Source organism: Sus scrofa, chromosome 1, assembly GCF_054392235.1.
Source record: "Sus scrofa isolate SSC_HxYL_T2T_F1_AM1 chromosome 1, Sscrofa_HxYL_maternal_Yorkshire_Landrace_v2.0, whole genome shotgun sequence".
In the NCBI taxonomy this organism is placed as follows: Eukaryota; Metazoa; Chordata; class Mammalia; order Artiodactyla; family Suidae; genus Sus; species Sus scrofa.
The window spans coordinates 192,432,395-192,447,710 of record NC_139383.1 but is presented as its reverse complement, the minus strand read 5'-3'; the positions used below and the strand labels follow the sequence as shown (position 1 = coordinate 192,447,710).

Genomic DNA, 15,316 nt, shown 5'->3' with positions numbered 1-15,316 from the left:
AGAATGTATACATGTATGTGTGACTGGGTCACTTTGCTGTACAGTAGAAAATTGACAGAACACTGTACACCAGCTATAATGGAAAAAATAAAAATCATTAATAAAAGAAAAATATCATACAACATTTAGCATACATATTTTTAAAAAATTAAAGAGATATGAAAGATATTAAAAAGACCCAAATCAAATTTCTAGAGATAAAAAACATGCTGAATGGAATTAGCACCAGATGAGACACTACAAAAGAAAAGATTAGTAAACTTGAAGGCAATGATAAGACAGGAACTCTCCAAAGTAAAGAACAGGGAGAAAATAGACTGAAAAACAAAAACAAAACAGAGCACAATGATTTAGGAGACAACTTTAAGTGGCCTAAAGTACATAAAATTGGAGTCTCTTAAGGAGAGGAGAAAGATGATTTATAGAGGAGAAATAAAAAATATTTAAAGACTTCTTTCCTTCCTTCCTTCTTCTTCTTTTTTTTTTCTTTTTTCTTTTTAGGGCTGCACCAGCGGCATATGGAAGCTCCCAGGCTAGGGGTCGAATCCGAGCTGTAGCTGCTGGCTTACACCACAACCACAGCAAGGCAGGATCTGAGCCACATCTGCAACCTACACCACTGCTCACGGCAACACTGGATCCTTAACCCACTGAGCAAAGCCAGGGATCAAACCTGCATTTTCATGGATACTAGTTGGGTTTGTTGCTGCTGAGCCACCAAGGGATCTCTTAAAGACAGTTTTAAAACTAAAAAATTCCAAACTTGATAAAAACTACAACCCACTGTTTCAAGTAATTCAACAAACCCCAAATGAATAAACATGAATCAAATTACATCAATGCATGGCATAATCAGATTGCTTACGCAGTATTTGAGTTGAAGGATGGAGAGCACAGAAAATAAAATATAGTAAGTAGTTACAGAGAACATTAGATGGTAGTAAGTTTTATAAGAAAATGAAAAGTAGGGTAAAGGGATTGACGGTGCGTATGTCTGTGGGGTGGGAGCATGGAAGACAGGTTGCAATCGTTAGGCTTAATTGAGAAGGTAATTGATCTTTGGGTAAAAACTTACACAATGAAAGTTATGATAAGAGAAATGGGGAGCCACTGACAGATTTTAAAGAAGCACTCTGGATGTCATATTGAGAATAGGACTTTATGGGCATCCAGGGTAGAAGCAGGCTACTGGAGACAATCGATATGCGCGAAGTGAGGGGTGACAGTGAATCAGAACAGAGAAATAGCAGAAAAGGTGGTGCCAACTGGTATAATTCTAACTAAACAGCATTTGAATGTAGAATCACCAGGGTTTTCTGATGAATTAGAGGTAGGGTGTGAATAAAAAATAAGAATTAAGGACAGCTCTAAGTTTTTGGACTGATCTACTGGAAAGATGGAGTTGCTATCATTTCAGCTGCAGGGAGGGACGTTTTGGAGGGAAGGTTGGGAATTCAGTTCTCAAAAGGTTGAAATTGAAATATCTATTAATGGAGTGAGATTTATATATAAAGTCATATATTTGGGACTTGAGGCCATGGAGATGGTATATAAAGCCTTGGGGATCAGCAAGATCACCAGGGGAGTACATTTAGATAGAAAAGAGAGGAACAAGGAAGACTTCAGTGAACCCTGGAACACTTCAGTGTAAGATGTCAGGGAGCCTAAGAGGAACAGCAAAGGACATTTAAAAGGAGTAGCCTGTGACAGAGGGGGTACTGAGAGCCAAATGAGGAAAGTGCTTCAAGGCATAAGGAATCATCAATCATGTCAAATTCTGTCAATAGGTCAAGTAAGAGGAAAACTGAGAATTGACTAGTAGATTTAGTAATCTGGAGTCACTGGTGACCTTGATGAGAGAAGTTTCAGTCCAATGGTGGGAGTGAAATGGGCATAGGAACAAATGGGCCTGCCTCCTCCTCCCCTTTCTTTATGAACAATTCAATCTTAAAGGTGAGACCAAGCAAGGTAGTTTCCACACTAGGTCAGGGGCCCATGGTGGGATGTCACAACTGGAGCAGCATGAGGACAGCATCTGTGCAGGGGGCACCCTGGTGAGGAGTATGGGAGCCTGAGTGGGATGTGAGGCACCCATGTCAGTGAGAGAGGTTACGGAGTAGGAGCTTGGTTCCATGTATGGGAATTGATCAAATAAGGATAAGGGCAGCTAGGTTTCTCATTTACAGTGAGGGGAGTTACATATATGGAAAGTAGAAAGCTGTGCTACAGGATAGGACATGGTGGTGTCAACGTGAACTCATGGTTACATAAACAAATACATACAGATAAAGAAACACAGATGTGAAAAACTGTGTGTGTGTATTCTCTAGCTCTGTCTGCTAAGAGGACCTATGCTCCTTAAAAATGAGCACACTTAGCATCCAGATCTTGATTTCTAAATGCCATTCTCAATGGAACTAGTGCTCTTTGGAGAAAAGGATAATTCTAGGGTTGGGGCAGAGAAATAAGAAGAGGACCCTAGAACATCTTTTTGTGCCAAGAACCGAGAAAATATTCAAAGAATGAGGGAGGCATATCAAAAAGACACAGTAGCCAGTATTTTAGTCTGGGTCAATTTAAACATAAAAAAAATTAATGATGATGATAGCATCAGTATAAATCAGTCAATAAAAGAGGAAACAATGAGTCCATATCAATATAATTAAATTTACAAAATGGAACATTTGATGAGGAATGAGATGATTATACAGTATCAAGGTCCCTCCCCGAAACTCCAAACATTTATTACCTACAGTGGGAAAAAGAATAACCACATGAAGAAACCTATAAGATACCACCTTAATTGAGTAATTGAGGTTAATATCACCAGTGACAATTTGAAATCATGTACCACTGATAGAACAGTGAGATGAATTAGTTCTATGACATTAATGTCAAAGTCATGTCACTTTAATTAAATCATTGAGAAATGTCAAACAAGCCCAGACTGAGTGCCATTCTATAAAACAACTGCCTATAACCTTCAAAAAATGTCATGGCCATGAGAGTCAAGGCAATCTAAGGAACTGTGCCTGATAGGACAGCTAAATGCAACCCATGACTCTAACCTGGGTTCTTTTGCTAAAAGGGATATTACTGGGATGATTTGCAATACCTAAATGGGTTCCGAGGAGTAGAAGGTAGTGCTGTATCAATATTAATTATACATGATAATTCTATTTTGATTGTGTAGAAAAATGTTTTTCCTTGTAGGAAATATTAAAGTATGCAGAGGTGCTAGGGCATCTGCTGACAACTTTTCTCAAATGGTTCTGGGGCAAACAAAATTCTCCGCAGGGTACTTGAAACTCTTCTGTGCCTTTGTGATTATTTCCAGAGTAAAAATAATTTTTTCCAAAGAAAGGGAAAAGAGAAAGTAGAAACAATGACTACAGACAACTCTTTCGAGATGTGACAGTGCCAAGCAGAGCAAACAAACACTGCCAAGCAGAGTGACACTTCTTTGTTGGAGGAGGAAGTAGGGAGTTCAAGAGAAGAAATTTATGTTTTATTTAAGATGGAAATAAATAAAGGTTATGTCTGAACACTGATGGAAATGATGAATAGAGAACCAAAACTGGTGATTCAGAATGGGCAGTGACCTACTGGAGTGTGTCCCCAATTAGGGAGATGTTATGAGATGAGATGTGATGTGCAGTGGAGGAATTTACTTTTGATAAGTGTAAGGCTTTCCCCAGATTGACAACTGCTGAAACTCAGCTCCCCAGCAACCTTGCCAAACAAGACTGGGGCTGAACCCCAGGAAGTAAGAGAAGGGGCACTCTAGAGAGTTCCAAGGTGATTTCACGCTCTGAAAAAGAATAGGAACCAACTCTAGGCAGATGCCCTGACAGCTCTGAAAAGAAGCAATTGTCAGGAAGGATAAAAAACAGACCTAGGAATTTAAACAGTATATAAGGCTCTAGCTCCACCTCCAATACCTCCTGAAATTGACAAATATCTTAAAATTAATGTTGCAAAATGTTTGCAAGCCATCAGGCCAAGAAACACTGACAAGTGGTCACTGCCTAGGTGGGTGGGAAGTTATCTGTGTGTTAAGGGCATCAATCATTCAATACTCCTCAGTTGAGTCATTAATGCGGCCATTCAAGGTTGACAACTTTAATTTGTTGCTTAAAAGGACTTCAAAGATCCCACTGGGGTGGAGGCTTAAAATGAGATGTCACTGTGAACATCAAAAGTTGCCTGTCACAAGTCTGGCAAGATGGTTGAAGGCAAAAAAACCTGCCACACCTCTGGGAAGAGATCATAAAATTTCAAACTAGGAGAGAGTGACCTGACATGTATCTAAAAAGGTCTTTTGACTCAGGTCAAAAGCTACTGGCTACTTTAAAGCCTTTCTTTTTCTCTGAATCATTACTATGTAATTCAAGTAAGGAACAATGAAAATATCTGCTTCGAGCCTTAGTAGATTCAGCAGGAACCTCAGTATTCTTTGCTATGCCTTGGATTTGTACTGAAAACATGAGAGGTGCTTGGGTGAGCAAGGTTAGGAATGTCAGAAATGGAAAGCACCCACGTTACAATGATGTCCCAGGTCATCAGGGTGCCTACATCACTGCCGGCGGCCAAGGGTGAGTCTAAAGGATCTTCCCACATTGATTGTGAAGAGCACTCAGGATTAAACTTTGATTGTGATGTTAGAGAAATTACAATTGTATGGATAAATAGCTATTATTTGACCTGAGCCATAGCAGTGACAACACCAGATCCTTAACCTGCTGCACCACCAGGGAACGCATTTTTTTAATTAAAAAAATTTTTAATAGCTACTATTTTTAATTTGTCAAAAAAGTGTGAGCATTCTCAAAAATCTTCCCCCCATCAGTTCCTCCAAGGAGATATTAAACTGATGATAACATATCAATAGGATTTTTTTAAAAAGGAAATAGATTTTCAAGAGTTATCAAGAAAAGTACCTGATATGTAATTTACTCAATAAAAAAAGAAAGACACTCAAAATTATTATCCAAAATAGTTACATTTTGAAGAAGAAAGAGCTTCATCTGGGCTGAAAATTAGGCTATTTGGAAAATTTGTTTCCTAGGGATTTCGAACTATTAAAGTTTAACAGTACTGCTTCTTTAGCTCCCAGGTATAATTCATAAGGCTAAGAATACACTTGGTGCTTAACAAATACCTACTGAATTTTAAAAATTGTATCAATCTTCATAAAAAATGAAGTTTTATGCTCAATTATCAATGTATACCTGAGTTCAATTTAAATTTTTCACTCAACTTTCAGCAAATCAAATAAATTAGGACTGGCTCTCCTTGAGCACAGCCCTTTCCTCAGTAAGTCCTCAAATACTATACCTATTTTATTAACCCTGAAAATACACTCAATTAGCCTATAAGGAAGGTTGAATCTCACTCTTTCCAACAAATTGGATACAAGCATTTCAGAGACAAGATGTTAAAACTTTGGATTCAAAAGCTAGAAAAATACCTGAAAAGACCCAATCCTAGGATATACATCCCCTCTCTAGAATGAAGCATCATGTCTAACTGGCCCCCTTCTCAGTATAGCTTTCCCTGAAGTTCAGTTCCAATGTATTAGGAGTCAACTGTCAGAAAGATGCTTCCATTATTAGAAATGTTTATATGTGGTTCAAGTATATGTATTTGTCAGATATGAAAACCAGTCTGTTCTTTTTATATTGAACTCTTCTCAAAAGAGGGATACACTATAAATTCTTGTTATTCACTTGGCATGAAAAATCCTATCCTTAAAATGATCTATTCTCATCAATTCATTGAATTTCTTTGGTATTTCACTGAATTTTCTCCTCTGACTATGGTTTTATTTGGCCAGTGGCATTCACGCTTGGAATTTCTCAAGCCATTAAGAGTAATTGGAAATGTCATGAGGAGTGTAGTTCCTAATGTCATGTTATATGACATTCTTGGTACATGAACATAAAGCTAGGCACTAAAAAAAAAAAAAAAAAAAAAAAAAAAAAAAAAAAATGCTTCCTGACTGCCTGTACATCTCATCACCAAGTAGATGACAAAAATCTTTAAAAAAAAAAACAAAACCCTTTTCTTTCCTTGCCCCTCTTTATTTCTCCATGTTTGTCCCTAGAGCAGGCATCCTTTTATTCTCTTTTTCTTTTTCTCTCTCTCTAGGGCCACACCTGCAGCATATGGAAGTTCCTGGGCTAGAGGTTGAACTGGAGCTTCAGGCAACACAGGATCTGAGCCCCATCTGTGACCTACACCGCAGCTTGCAGCTGTGGCTGGATCCTTAAGCCACTAAGCAAGGCCAGAGATCGAAACCCACATCTTCACAGTCCCTATGTTTGGGTTCTTAATCTGCTGAGCCACAAGAACTCCCAGATAACAAAATCTTTGACATTGAGGACTATGTGGTCTAGTTTGAAAAATTTATCTGATGAGGGGAAAACTAATTAGTAAACTGACTAGTCAGTATGATCAGAATGGAAAAAAAAAAGATTCATGAGCAAGAAGGGATTTAAACTGACACACAATAGAGAAGTAAGATTTGGATAAAGTCCTAGTCCATTTGGGCTGCTGTAACAAAGTACAAAAAAATGGGTGGATTGTAAACAACAAATTTATTTCTCATAGATCTAGAGGCTGGGAAGTCTAAGGTCAAGGTGATGGGAGATTCTGTGTCCATTGAGGGGCTCAATTCCTGGTTCATAGATGCCCATCTTCTTGCTTAAACCCTTACATGGTGGAAGGGGCAAGGGAGCTCTCTGAGGTCTAATAAGAGCACTGCTCCCATTCCTGAGGGCTCTGCTTTTGTGACCTAATCACCTCCCAAATGGCCCACATCCAAATACTATCATATTTGGTGTTAGGACTTTAACATATGAATTTTGGGAGGGACATAAACATTTAGTCTATAATAGACAGGAAAAAAATGAAGGGGAAGGATGTTCTCAGTGAGAGACCTAGAATAACCAGAGAGGTGGGAATTTGCATAGCATATTCCTAAGACAGTGAGGAAAGTCAGCTGGAAAGGTCTACTGAAACCATTTGGGAGAAATGAGAAATAAGTGTGACATTTTTATATGGGGCCAATTTAAGGTGCATCCAATTAGTTAAGAAGCAATCATTTCACTGGTGCGCCTTGCCTTGGCTTTCTTTTGCATTTATATCTACATTATTCATGATGTCAACAACGCCCTCTGTTAATAGGTATCCTTACAGCTTGCAGTGATCCTCACTCCTCAACTGTTTGCCCCCTTCCCATTCATATGTGTGGGCTAGTTCCCAGGAATCATGTTTACATGACATGGTTCAAGGCTAAGGTCAGCTGACTGAAGCTGTAGATGGCCCACTCTTGGGAGAACAAATATACCAACTCTAGGAATATAGAAGTGAGACTAAAAGGGGTTACATACATGAATCTATCTTTTTCTTCATGGAGCTGAAAGTGTGACATGTGATCCTGAGAGCCATTGGAAGGCACCTTGAGCCTGCCATATGGGACAGGCAGCTAAGAAATCTATTCCTCCCAGAAAAAGAAAGAGGCAGACACACAGACAGAAGCAGAAGCATGTCACAGAGCACTCCTCATAGTTCGCAATGGCCTTCCAGCTCTCACTTTCCCCACTTGCCCTGCTTACCCAGCTACTACTCTTGGATACTGAGATGCCCAGTATCTTTTTTTTTTTTTAATTTTTAAAAAATTAAAGTAAAGGTGATTTACAGTGTTGTGACAATTTTGGCTGTAGAGCAATGACTGGGTCACTTTGCTGTACAGTAGAAATTGTCACAACACTGTAAATCACCTGTACTTTAATTTTTTAAAAATTAAAAAATTGGATATAGTTCCCTGTGCTGTACAGCAGGACCATGTTGTTATCCCCAGCATCTTTTATAATCAATCCCTTCTTTCTGCTCAAGCCAACTTGGGGTAGGTTTCTATTATTAGAAGTCCAGGGTCCTAATATAGTGATGAATACACAGTCCTACTGTCCTTTGCTTTTAGATGTGCTCTCGTGGCTGCCACTCTCAGGACAAGTTTTCTCTCTCATTGGCCTTTGCTCAACATCAGTGTATCTTGTGGTTTCAGACATCTGAGTGTCACAGTCTTCACAACCTCTCTGTCCCTCTCCTGAGAGCCCTCCCTGGCTTCTTCTGGTTTCTCTTTACTTTCTGTCCTTCAGTGAAAAGCTAACAAAGAAACACAGAGAAGCTGGGAGTATCATTATATATGCCTGAGGCTTATGAACAGATAATGGGTTCATTAGCCCATATCTCCCAGGATCTGTGATGCACAGGGATAGGAAACAAGGTTTAAAATGAACATGCTCCTCAGTCCCAGTACCTTAGGCTACTTACTCTAAGCAGCTCAAGTTATTCTGCAGGCCACAGGAGGGTTATGGCCACACCCTGCTTTAGGGACCCTCGACAGCTCCAGTGTCAGCTGTGCCCTTTTCCTTGTTGCCTTAGTTGCTTTAGGCTCTGCCTGGTGCACAGAAAGCTACTGCTGCCTTTAGAGCTGGAAGAGATCACTGCCCTGGAAAATCACAAACGTGGGATCCTGAGAGAGCAGCCCCTTCTCACTGACAGGTTCATGGGCAGAAAGAAGGTGGAGAAGCCCGAGGGCTCAGAAGCCTGGAAGAGATTCTGAAAGACAGATCACCAAGGCCTCGCCCAGCTAGCTGACAACCCAGTGGCAACCCAGTGGCAGTTTTATCCAGGAGCTAAACTAAAAATAATCTGACGCTTCACCACAGCATGCCGACCTGGCTCTGATATGCAGAACAAATGCTAAAATACAGGCTGCTGCTGTATTTCCAACAATTTCAGGTCTAATGACGTCAAGAGGACACCAGAGATTTGAAAGTGACAATCACCTAGGAAGGCAATCATTCACAGTTAAGGTGATTAGGTTAATGCTTTCGTTTTTAATATCGATTTATTTGGTCTCTTCAGGAGTTCCCTTCATGGCTCAGTGGCTAATGAACCCGATTAGGATCCATGAAGATGTGGGTTCGATCCCTGGCCTCACTCAGTGGATTAAGGATCTGGCGTTGCTCTTAGCTGTGGTGTAGGTTACAGATGGTGCTCAGATCAAGCGTTGCTGTGGCTGTGGTGTAGGCCCCTGCAGCTCTGATTTGACCCGTAGCCTGGAAACCTCCATATGCCACAGGTACGGCCCTAAAAGAAAAAGAAAAAAAAAAAGTAGTATACAAAGGGAATCAGGGTATAGTGTTGGCTTCTTTATGATGCTATTTGGTAATTGTGCTTTTGGGATAGCATTTGTGTCGATAATAGGTCATGTTCATTTTGGGGGTAACCCCTCAGTAGATTAGGAGATTTCTGAGAGCAAGAATAGTTCCTTCATCTTTCTCAAGCTCTGTGTCGCCAGGACCTAACCAGGCCTGACAATTTAGAAAGTGCTTAATAAAATATTTATTAGAAAAAGGAATAAATGAATATTTGAGAATTAGCCAAAATCCAATCCTACAATGAAGGACTGAGAAAGCTTCTTAAATGATATAATGATTAAGTCTTCAAGAAGTCATTGGAGTTGATAAAGCAAATGTAGGAGACAGGAAAGTGAAGGTTCCAGGCATTTGAAATTTCCATCAAAGGAATTAAAAATGGTCCAAATGGCAAGGTGGGGGAGGGGAGAAAGGGGACGAAGCTGAAAAGAGAGGGAGGGGCCAGAAGGACCTTGCATATGCTGATAAAGTGTTTGAATTTCATTTTACAGGTGATGGGAATCATGACAAAAATCTTCAGTAGGAGAGGAACCTAAAGATGTTTTCCTCTAGAAAGCTGTCTTTGGCAGCACCATAGAATATAACTGATGACAGGGATGGAGATGAGGTTGAGAGGAGGCTGCAGAAATCAGCTAAGAGCTCCCTGCGGTCAGTAATTCAGGAGAGAGGTGATGAAGCCTTGACCTATGGCTGAAAAGATCTTTTTTCTTCCTGTTCCTCCCACTGTAAGCTTTTCATTGTCACCAACACTATCACATCCTCCTTCATGGATGGGCCTGGGGATGCTGGGCACAACAGAAAATGCCAACCACGGGAATGCTCTACAAACACTTCTATCTTAATTGGGCCACCTCTAAAGGCAAAGTGGTATTTTCCAGAAGGTCCATGGGCAATACCTACCCTTGTCAAAAAAAAAAAAAAAAAGAAAGAAAAGAAAAGAAAAGAAATGAATGACTCTTTTTGATGCTACAATGTCTGGGCTTGGGCCACCTCACTTCTCTAGCAAGTACTATGCCCACTTGCCACATTGTACTTTTTTTCTTTTTAGAAAGGAAATAAAAAAGAAGAGGCAAAGGTAAAAAATGAGAAGAGGAAGGTAATAAAGGCTCAAGACCAATGGTGACGACCTTTATCACATTCATAAATAAAGAGAAGTAAAGCTATTGCAAGAAAGAAGAAGCTGTTATATTTTGTGGCCCATTACTGAGACTCAAGTTTTACAAAAGAGATTCAGGACAGATGGGACAATGTTTATGGATATTTTCTCAGCTTACTCTTGGAAGAAGACCAGCTCTCCCTTCATGCTCTAGCACAGACCTCATGGGAGTTATAAGAAGCAAAGCCCTTCCCATAGGATCATGGCTCTCAACCTGACATTAACTAATAATTTAAAAAATAATGCTCAGAGTTCCTGTTGTGGCACAGCGGAAGCAAGTCCGACTAGTATCCATGAGGATGCAAGTTTGATCCTCAGCATTGCTCAGTGGGTTAAGGATCTGGCATTGCCGTGAGCTGTGGTGTAGGTCACAGACGTGGCTCAGATCTGGCGTTGCTGTGGCTGTGGTGTAGGCTGGCAGAGGCAGCTCTGATTGGACCCCTAGCCTGGGAACCTCCATGTGCCGTGGATGTGGCCCTAAAAAGCAAATAAATAATTATAATGCTGATGCCTGAATCATACCATAACAGATTCTAATTTAATTGATCTACAGTGTGGACTTAGAATTGGTCCTTTTATAGAATTGCCTGGGTGGTTTGAATATACAGGTGGGCTGAGAACCATTGCTCTAGATCAGGGGACAGCAAAATTTTTCTCTAAATGGACAGAGAATAAAAATTTTAGGCTTTGTGGGCCCCATGGTCTCTGTTGCAACCACTCTGCTATGCTGTTGCATTGTGAAAGTAACCATAGACAAGATGTAAAATGGGTGGGGCTGTTTTCTAACAAAACCTTACTGACAAAAACAGGCAATGGGCTGGATTGGGCTCATGACCCATAATTTATTGACCCTTGCCCGAGAAGCATGTTCCAAAAGAGGGCTGGATTGTTCAGGTTGCTGAGTCAGTTGTGGATAAAAAAGGAAAAATCTTCTAGTTTAAAAAAATCTTCTAGTTTAAAAAAGGCATTTGGAAAAATGTTCTAATTTTAATAAAATGAAATCTATTTCTGAGTTCCACTTTATAACATGCTTGGGTCTTCTGGGGAAGTGAAGCTTTGACAGTTGACAAAAATTTATTTTACCATCCTGCAGTAGTTCTTAGCTAATAATGATACTGTGTGGGTCAATGTACATCGAAAATCTGCCAACAAGAGGTGTGGATTTAAAGTTCTGGCTCAATATGCTAGGTCTAAGTTAAGGCAACACTGTCAGGTTAGGTCTGGGGAGTGAGAGAAAAAAAGTAGACTATTAACTCCCATTAAATCTCTATGCTGTTTGACTTCTTAGGGAGACTGTGTGTGGTATTTGTGTTTCCAAGAAAAGAATCCAAAGGTATAAAAAGAAAATAATAATAAAGCTGCAAGGGTAAACAGAAGAACTAGACATGAAAGACAGACATGATAAATTAGAACCTATATCAGGACCAAAAATATTAAAACCCAAATGACAAAGGGGTCTTTACCAGGTCGGAGAGGTGAACTGGTAGACTGCTATCTTTTGTAGCTTCTCCAAATCCCTTGGTAAGAACTCAGCCATTAGCCTATGTTTTGTTTTGAATTCTACATGAAGAACCAGTTTAAATTTATACTATCCTTATATTCTGGGGACATTCAAAGAAGGCAAAGACACATTAGAAAAAGGAACTCTTGCCTAATCATTAAGTTTCTCTCCCACCATGGCTTCATCACCACCAGCCGGTTTCATCGCTCTCCATTGAAGAGCAGTCAAATGACACAAGACTGCAAGTCACATTCCTTACAATCACAGCTGGCTGAGCTGTGTGGGTTATGCCATCCTTACCTTTATCCTATCGATGTTGGCTTCCATCTTCAGCTGTTCTACCAGTTTCCTGGCTTGTGCTATGCTGGCGGTATTGTTGCTGGCCATTGGAATGCTGGGTGGGTTTTTCAGACACACTAGGAAAGAAAACAAGGAGGGAAAATCCATCAGGGAATTCAGGAGCTGCCAAATGTGCAAGTTCATTGTAAATGGGGGATCTCAAAAGAATGGCTGTAGTCAGGCCAGCCTCCTCCAACCATCCACATCCCCAATCCAGCACCAAGTCTGAGGGGCAGAGAGATCAGAAGAGGTTTGCTTTTCTAGCTCCCTACCTCTGCCCTTCCATGCCTTATCAGGGGAAAAAGAATTTGATTTGTTCATCAAATTAGATAAGATGTACTGCCACACCGAGAAAGCAAATTGTTAAATTTACCTTAATTTATGAAATAAGTTCAAAATGGTAAGAGTGGCAGTAAGCATTATTATTGTTGTTATCTATATACACAACTGGGTACTGCTATTGTCATATACTGTGTTAGGTCCCCTCAGAGGATGAGGAATAAAAGGTGAGGAGAGGCAGGGATGGTAAATTATATGATCCTTCAAGACTGAAGACACTAAGTTTACAATGCTCTCACCATGGGCCCAAATTTGACTTTCTGGTTAACTGCAAGAATCTCCATCTATTATACTGCAGAGATGCTGCAGTAGGAGGTGCGGCTTTTTTGTGTGTTCTTTATCCACCATTCTTTTAAACAGTCCTCTCTTTCCACTCTATTTGATATATGGCTTGATTCACAACCAATCACTTGACTCATAATTCTTCAGAAGCAATCTGTAATGCCAAGGGGAGGAGGGTGCTATGTTTAATTGTTCATTGCTCCAGTGAATTCATTAGTAGTATTCTAAATTAAATACAACAAACTTAATATTTTTATCAGTGTGGAAATGGAACATAAATGTTTACAGGGTGGAGTTTTGTACCTATGTACATGCTGAGATGGTTTCTTTGCCAAACCCCCTATCCTATTCTTGCCCCCCTGACTCCTTTCAAGTCTTATCCCAATTTCATTTCTCAGTGACCCACCTTCTCACTTTATTCTTGGTGTTCATCTCAGAAAGTATCCTATTTTATTTTTGGTGCCCATTTCCCCAACGTGCTGATCAGGTGTGGTTCCATGTCATGGTTCTATATGCTGTTCTAGGACTATCTGTGTAAACATAACTCTTGAGGTCACTGACACTTAATAGTGAAGCAATATCTGAGAGCTGCAATTTAACTAGAGTGCATGACCCCCAAAATGAGAAGCATTAAACACTGCTTCAGTCAACACTGGTTGAATCTTGTTCTGAAAACATTACATTAAAAACCTTGACTTCTGCTAGCTTGGGGGAATATTTTTATCTAGGGATAAAGTAGGATTAGGCTACCATCTCAAAAAGGAAAGAGGACACTCAGCAAAGCTGGACAAGGGAGAATAACCCATGGTAAGTTCAGTCCATAGATTTTTACTTATCCACTAAAATCAAGAAACAATTTATATTATCAAAAAAGCAAATATCTATAAATTATCTTCCTTGTTTGCCATTTCTTGATATGCAGTTCTTTGAGACAAAAGGAGAAATCAGGCATAACTCTCTGTAAACAAAGAAATCAGGCATAACTCTCTGTAGACAGTGTTATTTTATAAGGAATGGTGCAAAAGCAAGCCCAACAACATTTAGAGTATAAATTGGAAGATAATTAACAGTTCCTTCAATTTATTTTCAAAGGGTTTGGAGACAATGAAATGGGAAGGAAGACAAAGAGTTATGAAGTCACAAAGACCACAACTTTCAAGTTACTTTCAAATGCTTGAAGATTACAATCAAATGCTTGAGCATCTTGCATTTAAAAACAAAAAAAGCATGGTTAGGGACACAACCATCTCAGCCCCATAGGGAAATCATATGTCCCAAGTCAAAGGAACATCTAAGAGCCTTACAAAACTTCATAGGACCAAGAGAGAATATTGATTACCTCTTTAGTAGAGTAGACTAACCTTTCATTCATCCAAATTTGGAAGTAGCCATGATCTATAAGCCTCTGGATACTATTCTGTGAAGTTGATATTTCCTCCAAACTAGAATTTACCACATTAGAATATAGACTATTACAGAATTTCTAAAAACTTCCTGGGCCTAAGGGAGCTTTGGGAATGTGGCCAGCTATACTCCTGCCCTTGAATCTGAACCAGATCATTTAGCAACCTTGGCTTAGAAACCACAGCTTGCTTTCAATACACCTTTTCGTCTTCTTCATTGGTATTATTAATTGTTTTTCTTTTTAACAGAGACCTCAGAACCCTGAATTTTAGTTGGGGATATTTTGCTGAAAGATTCACTGCCAAGCTACCTTGCAGCTTGGTATGGTTATACAACTAAGTTTTGGCCAATGAGACATAAGCAGAAACGTCCTTGATGGGAAGCGATGTGCCCTTTGCCTCCCCTTCTTCCTACTACTGGCATGGAAGGTAGTCATGTTGACCCTAAAGCTCCTTCTTGAACCTATAGGCTATACTCCAGGATGAGCAAGAAGGAGCTGGCTCCTTACTGAACTGTAGCTCCACCATGCCAGCTGTGAAATTGCTCCCATCTATAAGAAGAGAAATAAGCACCCATTTTGTTTATACCACCAGTATTAAGGGCTCCTCTGTGGTTGACTAACAGATCAGCCATCAACTGATTAAATGATCTACTATTTGCATTTCAGCATCTAGGAAAGTCTATGTCCTAATGCTTGTTTATGTTTCCTGGAAAAAGCTGTGGCTGTCATGAAGAGGCTGAGACGGAAAGGGAGGTTTTTTTTCTTTTCTTTTTTTTTTTTTTTTTTTTTTTTTTTTTTGTATTTTTGCCTTTTCTGGGGCTGCTCCTGTGGCATATGGAGGTTCCCAGGCTAGGGGTCTAATCAGAGCTGTAGGTGCCGGGAACTCCAGAAAGTGAGTTTTCTATTGCTGCTGTAACATCTTACCACAAATTTAGGGGCTTAAAGAATATAAATTTATTATCTTCCAGTTCTGGAGGTTAGAAGTTTGACATAGGTCTCACTGGGCTCAAATCAGGATATTGGCAGGGCTTTATTCCTTCAGAAGGTCTAAGGGAAAAATGTTTCTT

At 39.8% G+C, this 15,316-nt stretch overlaps 1 protein-coding gene across 3 annotated transcripts in view; it reads right to left on the bottom strand.

Moving 5' to 3' along the window:
• GNG2 (G protein subunit gamma 2) overlaps positions 1–15,316 on the bottom strand; it is a 135,396-nt gene that overhangs the window by 17,688 nt on the left and 102,392 nt on the right. For all 3 annotated transcript variants that reach the window (XM_021101893.2, XM_021101887.2, XM_021101900.2), the window contains one exon: positions 12,185–12,300. In XM_021101893.2, coding sequence (XP_020957552.1) covers positions 12,185–12,271 — 87 coding nt within the window. In that variant the 5' untranslated portion in view covers positions 12,272–12,300. The remainder of the gene's footprint in view (positions 1–12,184; positions 12,301–15,316) is intronic.